General features: G+C 38.4%; 2 protein-coding genes across 2 annotated transcripts; one reads left to right on the top strand and one right to left on the bottom strand.

The window, feature by feature from the left end:
- Positions 1-1,006: 1,006 nt before the first annotated feature.
- LOC132160527 (uncharacterized) lies at positions 1,007-1,974 on the bottom strand. Its single transcript, XM_059570192.1, has 3 exons — positions 1,515-1,974; positions 1,229-1,352; positions 1,007-1,098 (listed from the first exon to the last, which is right to left on the bottom strand). Exons 1-3 carry the CDS (start codon positions 1,941-1,943, stop codon positions 1,094-1,096), a joined length of 558 nt encoding a protein of 185 aa, XP_059426175.1. The 5' UTR covers positions 1,944-1,974; the 3' UTR covers positions 1,007-1,093.
- Positions 1,975-5,197: 3,223 nt separating this feature from the next.
- atg4c (autophagy related 4C, cysteine peptidase) lies at positions 5,198-18,387 on the top strand. Its single transcript, XM_059571003.1, has 11 exons — positions 5,198-5,323; positions 5,662-5,785; positions 5,911-5,994; positions 6,228-6,461; positions 9,687-10,014; positions 10,126-10,196; positions 14,563-14,729; positions 14,858-14,936; positions 15,567-15,643; positions 16,552-16,671; positions 17,024-18,387. Exons 1-11 carry the CDS (start codon positions 5,249-5,251, stop codon positions 17,183-17,185), a joined length of 1,521 nt encoding a protein of 506 aa, XP_059426986.1. The 5' UTR covers positions 5,198-5,248; the 3' UTR covers positions 17,186-18,387.
- The last annotated feature ends 672 nt before the right edge of the window (positions 18,388-19,059 follow it).

Raw genomic sequence — 19,059 nt, forward strand, 5'->3', positions numbered from 1 at the left:
AACCAGTTTAAAAAAACAAGGCCAAACCACTGATCAGTGTGTCAAACTCATAAAAGACAAAAACAAACGTCTTACAATTAAAAACACACTGTAAATATTTTTTATTGCGACTCGAATGTATGACAGTTTTATCAATATACAAAGTTGCTCCTAATAAAAATAACATAAAAAAACTTTCCAGCCGATAGAATTGATTTTAAAAGGAAGCACATAATGTAAACCACTATATATATATATATATATATATATATATATATATATATATATATATATATATATATATATATATATATATATATATATATATATGTGTGTGTGTGTGTGTATGTGTGTGTGTGTGTTTTGCTTACATCTGTATATACACCTTTTCCCTTTTAAGACTTAAAAAAATGGATTGTTATTTTTAATTAAAATGCACAACAACAACTAAAACAGTAATATTCAATGACAAACTAGCTAAAACGTTTATTAACAAAAACGAATAAGATGAGACATGGCATAGGCCTATACATGAAGTGAATTATTTATGAGTCAGAGTTTTGGTATTGAATCATAACTACCATGCAAACAGAACTGTTGGTTCATTATGTGAGATAACATGATGACATTTACCCAAACACTAGAGTCAGACAAGCTTTATGGAAGTTATCAGTGCCTTGAAGTGTGATTTCAGTTGTTGATCACTGCACCACTTTGCGAACTCAATGTTGGCACTGTGACATTTCCCGTAGCTTCACTGCATCTAACTAGAATTTTAATGGTTCTTTTTATTAATCTCATATGTTCCGAATGAAAAAAAAGTTCCTCCAAGTAAATGGTTAGAAGGGAAAAAGACATATCACTTTTATCGTTATACATGCAGGGGTCTATAAATGTAAAAGTATGACACTTCGTGTGTACCGAAATATAATACAAAGAATTTAAAACAGAAGATCCAGTGACTTATTTTTTTTTATTGTATTATTATTATTATTATTATTATTAATGTAAAAATGAGAGACAGGAGGCACTGACTTTTACAGGTGTGCTATTTAGGTACTGGGCTTTTCTCACACATCGTTTCTTAAGTGGAGGAGGCTGAAGCACATCTCCATCATCCTGTTGAAAAAACAGACATGTAATGCACATGCAGGTTTAAAAAGAGCTTTTAGACAATCTAAATAAAATATTTAAAATAACGTTTTTTTAACAAATCTGAAAAGCAAAATAACAGATAGGAGAGATTTACGGAGTCTCCAGTGGTCCATGGGCACAGCCTCTTCAGATTGTGCTGAGAACTTGGAGAGGCCATGCAGTCTTTGTCCATACATTGTTTTTTTCAGTAGAGGAAGCTGAACCATGCCTACATTGTCCTGTTTAAAGAATAAACATCATAATGTAATGCACAAGCAGGTTGAGAGCTTCTTAGACAAAATCTAAAGGCATATCATTGTGGAATAATTAAACAATAGATTTAGAATATATACATTATATTATACATTACGAAACCTAAAAAGTTAAAGTAAGGGACTTACTGAAGCTTCATTGCTCCATGGGGATGTCCTTTTCCGAGGTGACCCCTGTGGGGATGTGGTAAGTCTGTGTGCTCCCTTGTGGGACCTGATGGATCTAGCTGATCCCCCATGGGAACTGGCTGGAACAGTAGACACAGCTGCTCCCTCAGAGGAAGCAGCAGGCACAGGTACTTCCTCTTGCAATGCAGAAAGCACAGGCACTCCCTCAGAGGATGTGGAGGGTACAGGTACTTCCCTGGGGTATGCACAGGACATAGGTGCTCCCTCATTGGACCTGGCCGGTACAGGTGCTTCCACAGGGGATGCAGCAGACAGAGGTTGCTCAGAGGATGCAGTGGGTACAGGTACCCTGGAAGATGTAGGTCGTCCCATGGGTTGCCTTAGGGGCAAAGGTGTTAAATTTATAACCCTTGTCACATACTGCCTCATGTTTTCAGGGACCCTTAGTTTTCTGCACAGTGAGGGCCTGGCAGGAACTGGTGCCCCCTGTTGGGACCAATTGACACCAGTTGCTCCTTGCAAGGTTCTGGCCAGAACAGGTGCTTCCTCAGGGGACGCAACAGGCACAGGTGCTTGCACAGGGGATGCTGCGGATATAGGCCGTCCCATGGGTTGTCTTATAGGCAAAGATGTTAAGATGGATTTCCTTGTCAGATACTGGCTAATATTTTCAGGGACCCTCAGTTTCTGCCTCTGTGGTGGCCTAGCTGGCACAGGTGCTTCCTGTTGGGACCCGTCAGTAACAGTTGCTCCTTGCAGGTTCCTGGAAAGCACAGACACTTCCCATTGAGACTTGTCTGGATCAGTTGGTCCTTTTGGGGTCCTGGAAGACACAGACACTTCCTGTTGGGACCCGTTGGGAACAACTGGTCCTTTTAGGATCCTGGAAGGCACAGGCAGTTCCTGATTGGAGCTGACAGGAACAGGGGCTGCTTCCAAGGAAACTGCAGGCACATGTGCTCCCTTAGAAGATCTGGCTGGAAGAGGTGCTCCCTCAGGGGGGGGGGGGGGGTGAGTATAGGTGCCTCCTCAGTATATCAGTATATGCAGCAAGCACAGATGACTTCAGAGGTGAAATGGCTGGAAGAGGTAGGTCGTCCCATGGGTTGCCTTGGGGGCAAAGGCGTTAAAATTATATTCTTTGTCACATACTGCCTCATGTTTTCAGGGACCCTTAGTTTTCTGCACAGTCAGGCCCTGGCAGGAACTGGTGCCCCCTGTTGGGACCAATTGACACCAGTTGCTCCTTGCAAGGTTCTGGCCAGAACAGGTGCTTCCTCGGGGGACGCAACAGGCACAGGTGCTTGCACAGGGGATGCTGCGGGTATAGGCCGTCCCATGGGTTGCCTTATAGGCAAAGATGTTAAGATGGATTTCCTTGTCAGATACTGGCTAATATTTTCAGGGACCCTCAGTTTCTGCCTCCATGGCGGCCTAGCTGGCACAGGTGCTTCCTGTTGGGACCTGTCAGTAACAGTTGCTCCTTGCAGGTTCCTGGAAAGCACAGACACTTCCCATTGAGACTTGTCTGGATCAGTTGGTCCTTTTGGGGTCCTGGAAGACACAGACACTTCCTGTTGGGACCCGTTGGGAACAACTGGTCCTTTTAGGATCCTGGAAGGCACAGGCAGTTCCTGATTGGAGCTGACAGGAACAGGGGCTGATTCCAAGGAAACTGCAGGCACATGTGCTCCCTTAGAAGATCTGGCTGGAAGAGGTGCTCCCTCAGGGGGGGTGGTGAGTATAGGTGCCTCCTCAGTATATGCAGCAAGCACAGATGACTTCAGAGGTGAAATGGCTGGAAGAGGTCCTCCCTCAGGGGACACACCAAGCATAGGTGTATCCTCAGGAGTCCTGGCCAGATCAGGTGCATCCTCAGGGTATGCAAAAGACAGAGGTTGCTCAGGGGATGCAGTGGGAACAGGTGCCCTGGAAGATGTAGATTGTCCCATGGGTTGCCTTAGGGGCAAAAGTGTTAAAATGATATTCCTTGTCACATACTGCCTCATATTTTCAGGGACCCTTAGTTTTCTGCTCAGTGAGGGCCTGGCAGGAACTGTTGCCCCCTGTTGGGACCAATTGGCAGCAGTTGTTCCTTGCAGGGATCTGGCCAGAACAGGTGCTTGCACAGGGGATGCTGCAGGTATAGGTCGTCCCATGGGTTGCCTTATAGGCAAAGATGTTAAGATGGATTTCCTTGTCAGATACTGCCTCATATTTTCAGGAACCCACAGATTCTGCCTCAGTGGCGGCCTAGCTGGTCCAGGTGCTTCCTGTTGGGACCCGTCAGGAACAGTTGCTCCTTGCAGGTTCCTGGAAAGCACAGACACTTCCCACTGAGACTCGTCCAGATCAGTTGGTCCTTTTGGGGTCCTGGAAGACACAGGCACTTCCTGTTGGGACCTTCTGCGAACAACTGGTCCTTTTAGGATCCTGGAAGGCACAGGCAGTTCCTGATTGGAGCTGACAGGAACAGGTGCTGCTTGTGGGGCCTCTATTTCCTGGTCTGTAGGGGGGTCCCCAAACTCACCCTTCTCACATGAGGAGCGTAAGTGGTCTTCAACCTCCATTACTGCCTACCACCACCCTGCAAGGAGGGCTGTAATGAGCTCCTCATGCTCATCAAAGGGGATGAAGATTTCAGTTTTTTGGATAAGCATCTTTGATGGAAGTAAGACAAGATAACCAAAAAATATATAATAGACGTTTTTGAAACAATTAACTGTGAAACACTGTAAGAAAAGGAGAGAGAAGAGGTGAACAAATAAAAGCCGGTGCATTTTTGTAAGACTAGGCTATGCCCAGTGGTGTTTCATTAGAGGAAGAAAAGGAGGATGAGTCTTTGCAAAAATGTATTAAAAATGTTCACAGCAGCACAGCAGATTATAAATATACTAAGAAGTGATACTAAGTTGTGATAGGACAGATTTTATATTGCATCATTAATTATCTCGACTATTTTAATCTGTGCATGGGAGCATAATTAATAATTCATCAGCCTCTCCAACAAACTCCTCACGGACCACCACTATGCTTATTTATTTTCAATTTCATTGTACAGTACATATTTAAACAATACATAAACTGAGACAATAATATTGTCTCAATTTATACAATAATATTCCCTGCTAAAAATATTTAACATACTGATTAGATGAAAAATCCCCAAATCCAAGGTGAAGAGTGTACTCACAATCTCTCGCCAACCCGCTACAAATTCAAATCGCGCTTGCACTCAAATTTACGCTCATTGAACATTCTAAAGAATGTTGCGTCATAATGGTTAAGAATCTGGTGTTCTGAGGGATGTGTCCTAGGCAGTTTTATTATTGATACATTTATTTTCCTATGTGAAATACCGTGGGTTAAAGTTTCATGGATTTATATGTTTTGATTAAAGTCAACAAAGAGGCCCACTTGACTAAAGGTAAAGGTTAAAACAATCAAATAAATTAATACTAAACTAAACTAAACTAAAGGCAAACTCTTGTCTCTCTCTCTTTCTTCATTACAAAAAGACAATTCTCATCTGTGAAGTGGACCTCCAGGGCGGGGTCTGCAACATATATATTGTTTATTTTTTTCTTATTTTTGAAACGGCTCTTAAGCATAGTTCAAAAGAACCGTTTATCGGAAATGAGTCAGAGCAGAGCCGTAGAGAAGATGGCTCTGAGTCAGACGTCCTATCCAGCGCCAGACGAGAGAATATCTGAAACACCGCGAGACCGAACGAGATGACCGCTTCCTCAAAATGTAAACAGAAGTTAGTAGATGCACGGCGAGTTAAGTATAACAAGACATGTGAGCAGGTATGTTTTAAAGTGTATATTTAATCGTTTAATTGCTTATTTTACAAAGCATTCGCCACTAGTTTGCATTTACGCTTATTGTTGGCAGTTTTGTAAACTGAGCAAGCTTACTGATTAATTAGCATGCTAAGTTAGTCAGCCAGTATCAGTTATCTTGAGATGCATTGATGTTAATGTTATGTTAACATTCTGGCCAGTGATTTGAGGATATGCAACGTTATCGCATTCATGCTTGGGTCGGAAATGTCATCTGAGTATTAGAGAAACTAAAATCAATGACATGTTACCAAGTACGATGTAAGTTAACTTTTTTTGGCCGTACTGAAAACTTTTCACAGAAACTCCATCGTATGTGTTGTGATGGGTTCTGCTCCGTGGCTGATAAAATGGAGACTAAAGGGACCGACGAGGTGGAGAAACTGAAGTCCAAGTTTATGTCAGCATGGCACAATGTGAAATACAGTACGTAACGAGAGATCATACTTGTCGCGATGTTAAGATGTTAATTTCCTGACAGTCTTATACATGTCACAAAATTGACAAACCTGTACACGTGACTTATCATGAAATGTTTTTAACCCTTCAAGGTTGGGCTCTTAAGTCAAAAACTGCCTTCAGCCGTAATTCTCCTGTTTTCTTGTTGGGGAAATGCTACCACTTCAAGGCTGTGGGTAAGAACATTATGTTCTTACAAAAAACATTTAAACCGATTTGATAATCTGTCAAATCGCTTTACATATTGATTTTTTTTGTGTGTATTTTTGTATTTTACATTTTTATTTAATATTTAATATATCCAACATTTTAAAATAAAATGTACCTACAAATATTCCAGGTGTATAATGGAATGTTTATAACTTATAAACATTATAAGTTATATAATGTTTATAACTGTTGTCCTCAGATGATGAAAGTCCTACTGGGAGTTGTACTGCCGAGGCATTAGATGACGATATTGTAACCGGTAATGTTGATGGATTTCGCAAGGATTTCACCTCACGAATTTGGCTGAGCTATCGAGAAGAGTTTCCTGCTCTTCCTGGCTCCACCATCACTTCAGACTGTGGGTGGGGTTGTACACTCCGGGCAGGGCAGATGATCTTGGCCCAGGGTCTCTTGCTTCACATCTTGGGAAGAGGTGAGATCGGGTCATATGTATAATGTATGTATTTTTATGTGACATTGAATATGTATTCACCCTCAGGCCTTCCAAAACATAGAGTTAGTTTCAACATTAGAACAGATTTGGAGAAATTTAGCATTACGTTACTTGCTCCCCAGAGAATAGATGCTGTCAGAAAGAGTCCAAACAATTGATTAAAGCATGATTCCAGTCCATTATTAACATCTTGTGAAGTAAAAAGCTGCGTGTTTGTAAGAAATCTTTAAATTTTTATTTTTGGGCGAACAATTTGTTTAAACGGTCAATAATAATAATAAAAAAAAGTAATATAACAGTTTTCATATGATAACAGTCAGTGTTGGGAAGGTTACTTTGGAAATGTAATAGGTTACAGATTACAAGTTACCCTATTTAAAATGTAATAGTAGTGTACATTTTTTAATTACTTTAATAATGTAAATAATTACTTTTGAGTACTTTTTGATTACTTTTCTAAATTTCTAATGAATGTTTATTTGCAACTGTTAATCATTTTCAAACATTTACACCATGCAGGTTTAACCTTAAAGTAGTGCTCAACACTGTCAGACTTTCACCATCCTTCATCACTTGAATTAAGATGATCACATTTGATCACATCCACCACACAATTAGACTTTAGTATTGCCTTTTACTTTGAGATTGATCTGAAGTTCAATGCAGATTTAAAATCAAAAGAAATAGTTTATAGATACTGTTTTTGAAACCAAATCTTTGCATAACTACAGGAAACACTGCATCTAACAATGGTTTGGGTAAAAAATAGTTAATAAAAAAATAAAGGCATATACATCAACTCAAATACGGTTATCTAATAAGCATGTGTCCTATTTTGTGTACTAAACTCCTGAAACATTGGTGTCTTTTTGAAACACTGCTGTCTCTTTGTATATGATATGATGATTGTTTCTCAAAATAAGTAAAATGCTCATGAAGTGACTACCAGCAGATCTAGAGATTATGTTTGTGTTCATGTGCTCATATATTGAGGCGGCAGAGGCTGAAAACACTGCGAGCTTCAGTAGGCCTATGTGTAGTAAATGAAACCGCATGTCTGCACCATTAATTTCCACGAGGGGCGGATTGGGAAAAAAGATTAGGCTGGGAAATCTCACACTCATACACCCACAACACATTCTGAAACATGGACGACCCTATTTTGTGTATGGACCTGACATGAAAAAGATTTAAATCCTTAGGTTGGGGACATGCAACATAATTAAGAGTTCTCTCCTGAACTGCACCTTCACTTCCATTATACATCCATCCTCTCATGACTTTAATACTGAAGAATTTTATTTGGCTTTTACCATGTTTTGTAAGTGCATTTTTGTTTTTTTGGCAAATTAATTACCACTTGTATTTATTTTTACTACGAATTCCATGGTTAAACCACGGTTAGTGCCATACCATAGGCTACATTCCATTGTCTGCACTAGCTCCCCCTAAACCTATGATAAAATATGATTATTTGTCTGCTAAATTAATACTGTAACATTACAATATATAATAATGATGTCCTTTATACAGTATTTTGAGTCATTGTGAGCAATGGGCTGCTGCTGCTTAACTAAGTAAACAAAGACAAAACTACAATAGCATCTTTACAGATTAAACTGACCTGCACTTGAAACCCTGAACAGAAGTGTCGCTTCTCTGCTCCAGCTGTGTGCTTCCACAGTCCACTCTATTCCCTCTCTGCCATTGATTACTCAGAGTCTGATCCAAACTGCTCGGCGGAGGTGTGGAGAGCGCGCGAGCCCAACCATTACCAGTCACGACTAACCGATTCATGATTTATCAGAGATTTAATTATCGAATGGCGGATTCGGAAATAGTCGCTTTAGTACATTCGGTGTGCAATTATACAATAACAATATTAAAATAGAGGGCCAAATGGTCTGCCAGGCCACCGGGGATTCATAGATTGTCATTTTGCGGCTTAATATTCACAGACACTCCCATATCACGTTTTGATTCAAGTGAACTGACCTACTTTTGATGACTGGATTCTACGAACCAGACTGTGTTTTCCGCGTCTCGGAGATTATGGGCCGTATGTCTTAGTGCAATTTGGGAAAGAAATAAGATGTATGTGGATGTGTGTAAATATTCAAATGTAATCCCCTTCGTAATCGTTAAAATTGTAATTTAATTACTCATTTTTTCTTAGTAACTGTAACTGATAACGGTTACATTTATTTTGTAATTAAATTACTTAACGCCATTACATGTAACTAGTTACTGCCCAACACTGATAGCAGTCCATGTGAGAGCTGCAAAAACAGTTCTGAGGTGTGTGTCGCTTAAATCTAAGAAGCCAAAGTTTTTCATCTGAAATTCTGTATTAATTTTTCAATTCAAAGGTTGGGTATTTCAGTGTCAGAAGTTGTCACTCTCTAATGAATGATTTCTCATGTGATTGACGGAGGGCAGTTTTGTGTAATATGGTGAACAGGCCACGACATTTGCCAGTTTAATACCTTCATTCAAAAAACAACATTGAAGCGCACGTCTATAATGAAATATGTCATTATAGAAATATCTGTCTATAAAGAGGCTAATGGCTAATAAAACATACTTATTAGCCAATTACAGGCCTTGACAAGTAGCAAGGTCATTGCCTTATGGCCTCACAGCCAGGTCCGGCACCTTTATGACCCTCAGCACTTGTACTTACTCCATTTCCGACACCCACTCTGTTTATGAGGATAAAATGTTATAAAAGTGAAATACTGACTAAGCTGAGTATCGTAATTGAACTTTTTGTTCTTAAAGCACAAGTCCCACTGTCTATTTAAAAGTCAAATTTAAATATGTGTGTCACTCTGAAATCTAGGACAAACTTTTAGGACTTCTGCTCCTTTGTTTCTTACTGCATTGTTTCTTAATTGATATAATTTTGAGGTAATGATCAAATTAAAGATTATAATTGCTCTACTTGTCAAAAGTATGAAATAATTGATGTTGATGTTTTTGAAAGAGACAAATAATGCTGACCACGGCTTCATTTATTTGATGAAGAATATATTACCATAAAGCAGTAATATGAACTATTATTAGACATGACAAAAACTATTTTTATTTTTAAATATAATTTATTCATGTGATGGCAGAGCTAAATTTTCAGCAGCCATTTTTCCTGTCTTCAATGTTACATGCTCGTAAACAAACTTAAAAAAAAAAATTCTCTATCACCAGACTGGATCTGGTCAGACGCACTGACCTTGGAGCCCCTGGATACAGAGACATGGACCAGCAGTGCAGCACGAAGACTGGTGTCCACATTAGAGGCCTCCATTCAGGGAGAACGATTGCAGGTCACCCAGCCTATCTGTGCTGCTGCTCAAGGAGGGGCTGAGGAGGCTGATTCGTACCTGCAAGAGGCATATCACCGCACCATTGTGTCCTGGTTTGGGGACGAACCCTCAACCCAGCTGGGCATCCACAGACTAGTGCAACTAGGAATGAGATCTGGAAAACGAGCAGGAGATTGGTATGGCCCAGCAGTGGTGGCACACATACTCCGGTAAAAAGTGCATTATTTGATTAGATTTTTTTATATCCTTTATATTACCCATTTGCATTATGATGATTGTCAAATATCACTCTTACCCTGTCACTTTTCTCTTTCCCTCAGAAAAGCTGTTGATGAAGCAGTAGATGAGAGGCTGAAAGGGATAAGCGTTTATGTAGCACAGGACTGCACAGGTATGGAAAATCTTAATCTAAAATCTTTCACGGAACAACAACAAAAGGGCAAATATGATTAACAGAAGACTTCCAAATTGACCAACAATCAAACTAATTTGTATTTGAAAGCAATTTTCTACTTCTTTAGAGATTCTTTATACATTATTAATCATCTTCTTGATATATGATTGTTAGATTTGTTCAAATTATATATATAATATATATATATATATATATATATACAGGTGCCGGTCATATAATTAGAATATCATCAAAAAGTTGATTTCACTGATTCCATTCAAAAAGTTAAACTTGTATATTATATTCATTCATTACACACAGACTGATATATTTCAAATGTTTATTTCTTTTAATTTTGATGATTATAACTGACAACTAAGGAAAATCCCAAATTCAGTATCTCAGAAAATTAGAATATTCCTTAAGACCAATACAAAGAAAAGATTTTTAGAAATCTTGACCAAGTGAAAAGTATGAACATGAAAAGTATGAGCATGTACAGTACTCAATACTTAGTTGGGGCTCCTTTTGCCTGAATTACTGCAGCAATGCGGCGTGGCATGGAGTCGATCAGTCTGTGGCACTGCTCAGGTGTAATGAGAGCCCAGGTTGCTCTGATAGTGGCCTTCAGCTCTTCTGCGTTCTTGGGATATTCTGACATATCGCATCTTCTTCTTCAAAAATACTCCATAGATTTTCTATGGGGTTAAGGTCAGGCGAGTTTGCCGGCCAATTAAGAACAGGGATACCATGGTCCTTAAACCAGGTACTGGTAGCTTTGGCACCGTGTGCAGATGCCAAGTCCTGTTGGAAAATGAAATCTGTATCTCCATAAAGTTGGTCAGCAGCAGGAAGCTTGAAGTGCTCTAAAACATCCTGGTATATTGCTGCGTTGACCTTGGACCTCAGAAAACACAGTGGACCAACACCAGCAGATGACATGGCCCCCGAAACCATCACTGACTGTTGAAACTTTACACTGGACCTCAAGCAACGTGGATTGTGTGCCTCTCCTCTCTTCCTCCAGACTCTGGAACCCTGATTTCCAAAGGAAAGGAAAAATTTACTCTCATCAGAGAACATAACTGTGGACCACTCAGCAGCAGTCCAGTCCTTTTTGTCTTTAGACACTTCTGACGCTATCTGTTGTTCAAGAGTGGCTTGACACAAGGAATGCGACAGCTGAAACCCATGTCTTGCATACGTCTGTGCGTAGTGGTTCTTGAAGCACTGACTCCAGCTGCAGCCCACTCTTTGTGAATCTCCCCCACATTTTTGAATGGGTTTTGTTTCACAATCCTCTCCAGGGTGCGGTTATCCCTATTGCTTGTACACTTTTTTTTCTACCACATCTTTTCCTTCCCTTCGCCTCTCTATTAATGTGCTTGGACACAGAGCTTTGTGATCAGTCAGCCTTTTTTGCAATGACCTTTTGTGTCTTGCCCTCCTTGTGCAAGGTGTCAATGGTCGTCTTTTGGACAACTGTCAAGTCAGCAATCTTCCCCATGATTGTGTAGCCTACAGAACTAGGCCTTTGCAGGTGTTTTGAGTTAATTAGCTGATTAGAGTGTGGCACCAGGTGTCTTCAGTATTGAACCTATTCACAATATTCAAATTTTCTGAGATACAGAATTTGGGATTTTCCTTAGTTGTCAGTTATAATCATCAAAGTTAAAAGAAATAAACATTTGAAATATATCAGTCTGTGTGTAATGAATGAATATAATATTCAAGTTTCACTTTTTGAATGGAATAAGTTAAATCAACTTTTTTTGATGATATTCTAAGTATATGACCAGTGTGTGTGTGTGTGTGTGTGTGTGTGTGTATACACTGCTGTTCAAAATTTGGGATCACTAAGACTTATCAGTCAGTCTCGTTTGCTCATCAAGGCTGCATTTAATTAATCTAAAATACAGGAAAAAATACTGTGATCTTGCAAAATGTTATTAAATATAAAATAATGGATTCTATTTTAATATCCTTTAAAATATAATTTATTTCTTTGATGCAAAGCTGAATTTCCATCAGCCATTACTTCAGTATAACGTGTCACATGATCCTTCAGAAATCATTTCAATATCCTGAGTTATTATTAGAATTATCAATGTTGGCAACAGTTGTGCTGCCAAATATTTTTTTTTGGAAACTTCAATTCTTTTTTCAAGATTCTTTGAATAAAAGGTTTTACAGCATTTATTCAAAATATAAATCTTTTCTAACAATATTAATCTTTGATATCACTTCTTAACAATTTAACACATCCTTGTTGAATAAAATATTTAATTTCTTTAAAAAAGAAAAAAAAAGAAGGAATAACATTTACTAAACCCAAACTTTTGAACTGTAGTGTATGGAATGATATTGCGGACTTTATTCAAAAGGCATTGCAAATTGTATTTGCAATTGCGTTTTCAATTTGTGGACGCATAAAATGTGACATAATCGAAACGCAAATGCAAATCGCGCATTACCGTTTTCATTTTCGATCAAGTGAACGCACAGTGTCTGACAAATTTAAAATGGAAATGCAAAGTCCGTTTGCAATTGTGTTTCCCATATCTTAGGAGCTATGAGCCTGTCATATTTAAATAGCAATATTAATTACCACATTTGCCTTTTCACTCTCTCTGCACTGTGCATGTAAACTGCCAAAACTCAAATGGAATCGCAATACCTTTTGCATTAGGATTGCAGTAGGATAAACAAAAAAATAAAGAACGTCTGTGTCGGCCCGGGTTTCGAACACGCGCTAAAAGACTGTATGCCATGAGAGATGACAGTCACTAACCACTGAGCTACCAAGCTACACTGAAGTAGCACCAGATCTCTAGATTCAAGACAGGACTCTCTGCTGTACATCGTGCAGCTGCTGAATCAAGGAGAATTCGTCTAAGACAACTGTACATTTGTGGCTACTGTGGCTTAATTATAAACACTATCGTTAACTCATACTTACCCTAGTAAAAACATATTACATTTTAGTACGATCGTCACTTCCCAATGCAAACACGCCCAATAAAACGGCCCCACCCCTGTCACTTGATTGACAGGTTTCTGTGTAGACGTTGGAAATTCAAATGCAAAAGGTATTGCGATTCCATTTGAGTTTTGGCAGTTTACATGCACAGTGCAGAGAGAGTGAAAAGGCAAATGTGGTAATTAATATTGCTATTTAAATATGACAGGCTCATAGCTCCTAAGATATGGGAAACACAATTGCAAACGGACTTTGCATTTCCATTTTAAATTTGTCAGACACTGTGCGTTCACTTAATCGAAAATGAAAACGGTAATGCGCGATTTGCATTTGCGTTTGGATTGTCACATTTTATGCGTCCACAAATTGAAAACGCAATTGCAAATACAATTTGCAATGCCTTTTGAATAAAGTCCGCAATATCATTCCATAGTAGTGTAAATTGTTAGAAAAGATTTCTATTTTAAATAAATGCTCTTCTTTTTAACTTTTTATTCATCAAAGAATCATGAAAAAAAAGTATCACTGGTTCCAAAAAATATTAAGCAGCACAAAGTTTCAACTGAAAATAAATCGGCATATAACAGTGATTTCTGAAGGATCATGTGGCACTGAAGACTGGAGTAATGATGCTGAAAATTCAGCTTTGCATCACAGGAATAAATGAGATTTTAATGTATATTAAAATAGAAAAATGTTATTTCACATCGTAATAATATATCACAATATTATGATTTTTTTCTGTATTTTTGATCAAATAAATGTAGCCTTGATGAGCATAAGAATAAATAATATATATATATATATTTGAACTAAATGCTGTTCTTTTGAACTTCATGATTTATCCTGAAGTCCTGAAAAAATTTACCACGGTTTTCACAAAAATTATTAAGCAGCACAACCATTTTCAGCTGTAAAATAAAATCAAATAAAAGGCTTCTTGTACACCAAATCAACGTGGCATTGAAGTGTGGATTTATGGCTGCTGGAATTCAGCTTTGCCATCACAGGAGTGAATTACATTTTAAAATATATAAAAATATAAGATGTTACAATCTGACCATTTTCATTATATTTTTAATCAAATAAACCATAAGATATTTCTTACAAAAACATTTTTTTAAATCTTACCTACCCTAAACTTTTGAATGAAAGTATATATAATTATTATTATTGTTTTTTTAAAATCCCGATATGAACGAACACACCCAAATGTTATATTACATAATATAAGATAACTTACAAACATCATACAATTGTAGATGAATCATGTACTGACACAAGTACAATTGAATTTAGAAACAGCTGTATTTGTCCCACTCACCACAGAAAGGGGGACAGACAAAGGACCCATTTTTGACCTCTGTTATTGATTGTCTTCAGTGTACAGTGCTGATGTTATCGATAGCCATTCAGGGCAGACGGGCAGCCACAGTGATCCTCAGGGACTCGGTTCTGGAGCTGCCCCTGATAGTAGAGCTGTCGTCATCCTCATTCCTGTGAGGCTCGGTGGAGAGAAAATCAACTCAGAATACTTGAGCTTTGTCAAGGTGAGGCTTTGGAAACCATTCTTTTACAACTACAACTACAAAGTAGATTTTACAATGACAAAGAGAAAAATATTTGTTAAAGATGTGGCTATCGACTCTCTCTCTCTCTCTCTCTCTCTTTTTCCTAGAGCATATTAAGCTTAGAGTACTGTATCGGCATCATTGGTGGAAAGCCTAAACAGGCCTACTATTTTGTTGGATTTCAAGGTTAGTCTTTCATGGAAGACAAAGTGAATGAATGCATGCAAAGAGAAGGTCAGCGCCATCAGAGAAGCTTATTTTATTTTTTCCGAACCCATCAAAAATGCTACACCATTCATCATGCGAGGTGTATCTGAAATAGCGGGCTTTTTCCATTTACATAAGCAGCTTGCATAGATTTCAGAGCTACCCAGAGTAGCCCACTCTCAATCACCTTCAGTAGCCAGTGGAAACCTTCAGTTGTACATGTAGGTAGTCAATATTTACCCATTTACATTTTAGCAATTTGAAATACACTCCTGAATGACAAGCAATACATTCTCCCTGCCAGCTTCAGCCTGCCGTCTGCATTCATCGTATGCAAACGATCTAATATAATTGCGTGTTTGTAAAAGTAATTTCTCTACACCAAAATTAAATGACAGCGTGCTTTGCGGCATAAAGAATGTGCTTGTACAACCAGATTCGATTATGCAGCGTGTTTAGGAAAGACCCAAAAAATTCTCACGGTTGATTGTTTGAAGCCCAGTGGAGGTGGGTGACTTTGAGCTGCTCTGCATAGAAATTGGGCAAGGATATGCATTATAATCATCACTGTGTTTTTTGAATAACTTGTCTTTTGTTTTGTCCTTGCAGATGACAGCTTGATTTACATGGATCCTCATTACTGTCAGTCTTTTGTGGATGTCAGCACAAGCGATTTCCCTCTGCAGGTAATGTGGAATTACAAAAAGCTGACCGCCACACAGTGATGTGAATTTAATAGTTTCTGTACTTAAGGGGATGAATCTGAAAGCAGACCTCCACACTCAATTACCGAACACAAGAGATTTACACATTGTTCTGTACTTTGTATCAGCTCCAACATATTTTATATAGCACCAACGATTTTATATTTCAGCATCATAACTTATTTTTACGCTTTTGTGAGCTGTAGAAAGTGGCCTGGCGAAAGACAGAAATATTGGGCCATACTTTTAGCTCAGCTGTCTAAGCCTTTCAGATCTCAGGCAGAATTTAACATTTGTCAAAAAAAATGTGTCAGAAAGGAAAATCTTTCATTTCTGCAATCTGGTTGTTTCGCGTGAACACGCATGCATCGTTCTTTGGAACAGAACTGGGCTGAACAGTTTAACATGCGTCAAAGACAAAAATGTCTTATACTTTAGTTGTGCATTTGAAGTGAAGTGAAGTGAAGTGAAGTGACATTCAGCCAAGTATGGTGACCCATACTCAGAATTTGTGCTCTGCATTTAACCCATCCGAAATGCACACACACAGAGCAGTGAACACACACACACACACACACACACACTGTGAGCACACACCCGGAGCAGTGGGCAGCCATTTATGCTGCGGCGCCCGGGGAGCAGTTGGGGGTTCAGTGCCTTGCTCAAGGGCACCTAAGTCATGGTATTGAAGGTGGAGAGAGAACTGTACATGCACTCCCCCCACCCACAATTCCTGCCGGCCCGGGACTCGAACTCACAACCTTTCGATTGGGAGTCCGACTCTCTAACCATTAGGCCACGACTCCCCATTTGTATCACTGAGGTTTCCTAAACAGACAAATAAATGGCTTATTTTGACTCATTTTAAAGGATTCTTTCTTTCTTTAAAGTCTTTTCATTGTCCATCACCAAAGAAAATGCCTTTCAGTAAAATGGACCCAAGCTGTACGATTGGATTCTACTCAAAAAATGTCGAACACTATGAAAGAATTAGCAACGAGCTGTCAAAGGTGGGTAAATCTTTCAGAAATATTTCAGAAGAGTTGTTTCATATTGTTTTGATATAGAATTCCATATTTACTGTAATTTTAAAATGACAAACTTTCCCAAAAAAAAACCTAACAGGAAAATATTATCATTGTAAACTGGAAAAAGGCTGTTGTTTAAATGTCTGTCAGCAGGTGGCAGCATTTAACTGCGTAATTGGAAGCTGTCAGACTGTCGCAGTGTTCAGCATAGACTACTGTGAGGGGAAAATGTTGTATAGTTTAGTCCTTCTGTATTATAAGTGAGAATCTGCCATATCTACATTTGATTAAAACAAATCTGAAGGTTGATTAACAGTGTTTATTAATGTGACAGATATCGCAGCCTTCATCTAAAGAGAAGTACCCTGCATTCACCTTTATGAAGGGACACGGAAAGGATTATGAACTTTCGGTTGCTGTCGAAAAGCGAGAATGGCCTTTCATCAGGGACACAAGGAAAGCAGGGACAACTTCGGGAGACTTTGTGCTGCTCTGAGTCTTCAAGCCAGTAGCCCAAAACCAAGTGATACACCACAAATCAGGACTGGATCAGTCCGTATTTACACTGTGGGTCTAAACTATACGACCCTGTGCTACACTGCCTTCATGTCATTTCAGAAAAAGCCCATTTTAAAAAAGACCACGAGCAGTGCATGCATTATATTCACAGAGTTAACGGTTTCACAGAATCAGTACTGATATCAACACATCTGTCTGTTTGTGCATGAAAGCAAAAGTTTGACACAGAGATTGCTTCATGCATATGGTCCTGACCACCATCCACATTCGATTTGATTTGTTATATTTACAACCTAAACCTGCAAACATTTCAGTGTGCTCGTATAAATCCAGTGCACATGTGTAGTCGATACATGTATTTTTATTTTTTTTTAAACAAAAAAAGTTATCATGAAATCATGTTTCTTTTCTCTGGGTACATGTAGTTAACTTTTTCTTAAACACCTATAGTCTACTTTTGGAAATGTGTACATGATGTAGTGATTTAGCTCCACAGAACTTAACGTTTTATGGTGACATGTTTTATATTGTGTTAAATGGAAGGATAATGTGCCTTCACAAGCAAGTAGAAAACACTGTATCACAAATCTAAATACAGAGCCTAAATCACTCTTAAATGATTTTTAACAAAGGCCTTTCTGCCACCAGCTTTTAAAAAAAAAAATTAAACCCATAGCATATTGATATACACAGAACCTGTGCCTAAGTACAGTAATGTTAACAACAAATATAATGGTATAATGCCGATATGTGAAAGGATCAGTCCTCCTTTGGTAGCTTAGTATGTTATTTTTAAAGGTATAATGGAAAACATAAACAAGTATGAATCAAGGAGTAATTTATTAATAAATTATGCCTTATTTATATAACTTCAGGTTTTTTCTTGGTGATTATATAATTTTAACAAAACTGTCAATACGATGATATTTTACTGCCACATCAATTGTTGTGATTAACTTTCAGTTTTGTTAGAAACACCTACGAAACCAAAGCACTCTGCATTGAACAGACCTGTAACACTAGCTCGAAGCCTGATGATACATAGGGCAACTTGTATCATCAGTGTTGCTTGGGCACTTTCCCATTGAGAATGGGTAACTCATTTCTATCTGGATACTTTAGATCAGTCGTGGGCCCTGTGCCTCACCTCAACATTAACCAAAGTTGCTGTATCATCATCAGGCAGCCTAACACAGCATTCACATATTGTATTTAACCAGCATAATTGTGTTTTCGGTTGTTTATGCAAACCTATTAATTCCACCATTTGTCAATTTTTGAAGGGTTTTGTTATTCACCACAGTGTATTGTAATATACCTTAATTGCCAAAATCATTCGCACAATGAACTTTTCGGTTTTATAATTGCTGATTTCAGAATTTTACAATAAATCTAATATGGTTTAAAAAAAAAAAGTGTTTCTACTCATTTGTAATTTTCTTCCTCTTACATTCTTACTGTACAGTAAATTTGTTATTGACCTATTTTTAATCTATTAACTCATCTTCCTCAAGAAGCACTGCAAATGAAAATGACTCACACTTGCGAACTCCTTTTCATAACCCATTCTGCCAAACGGAACAAATCTGTATCTGGTGATTACGCCATTTTCCGGGGGAAAGAAAATATCCTTGTGTTGGACTCAATGTTGCCATGGTTAATTCCTCTGTTTCTGTTCCGTTTGAGCAATGCTTGTGCTATTTTCATGTTAAATACAAATTCTTATATTAATAAGGTCATGGCCTTCAATTCTAGGGTCTGCTTGGGAGAACAAGTTACCCTTCTGTGGGACCAAACAGAATAAGTCACTGCTTGTCTCACCACTGCATGTCGTGAAGACTGAGGCAGCAG

This window comes from Carassius carassius, chromosome 17 (genome assembly GCF_963082965.1).
Source record: "Carassius carassius chromosome 17, fCarCar2.1, whole genome shotgun sequence".
NCBI classification, from domain to species: domain Eukaryota; kingdom Metazoa; phylum Chordata; class Actinopteri; order Cypriniformes; family Cyprinidae; genus Carassius; species Carassius carassius.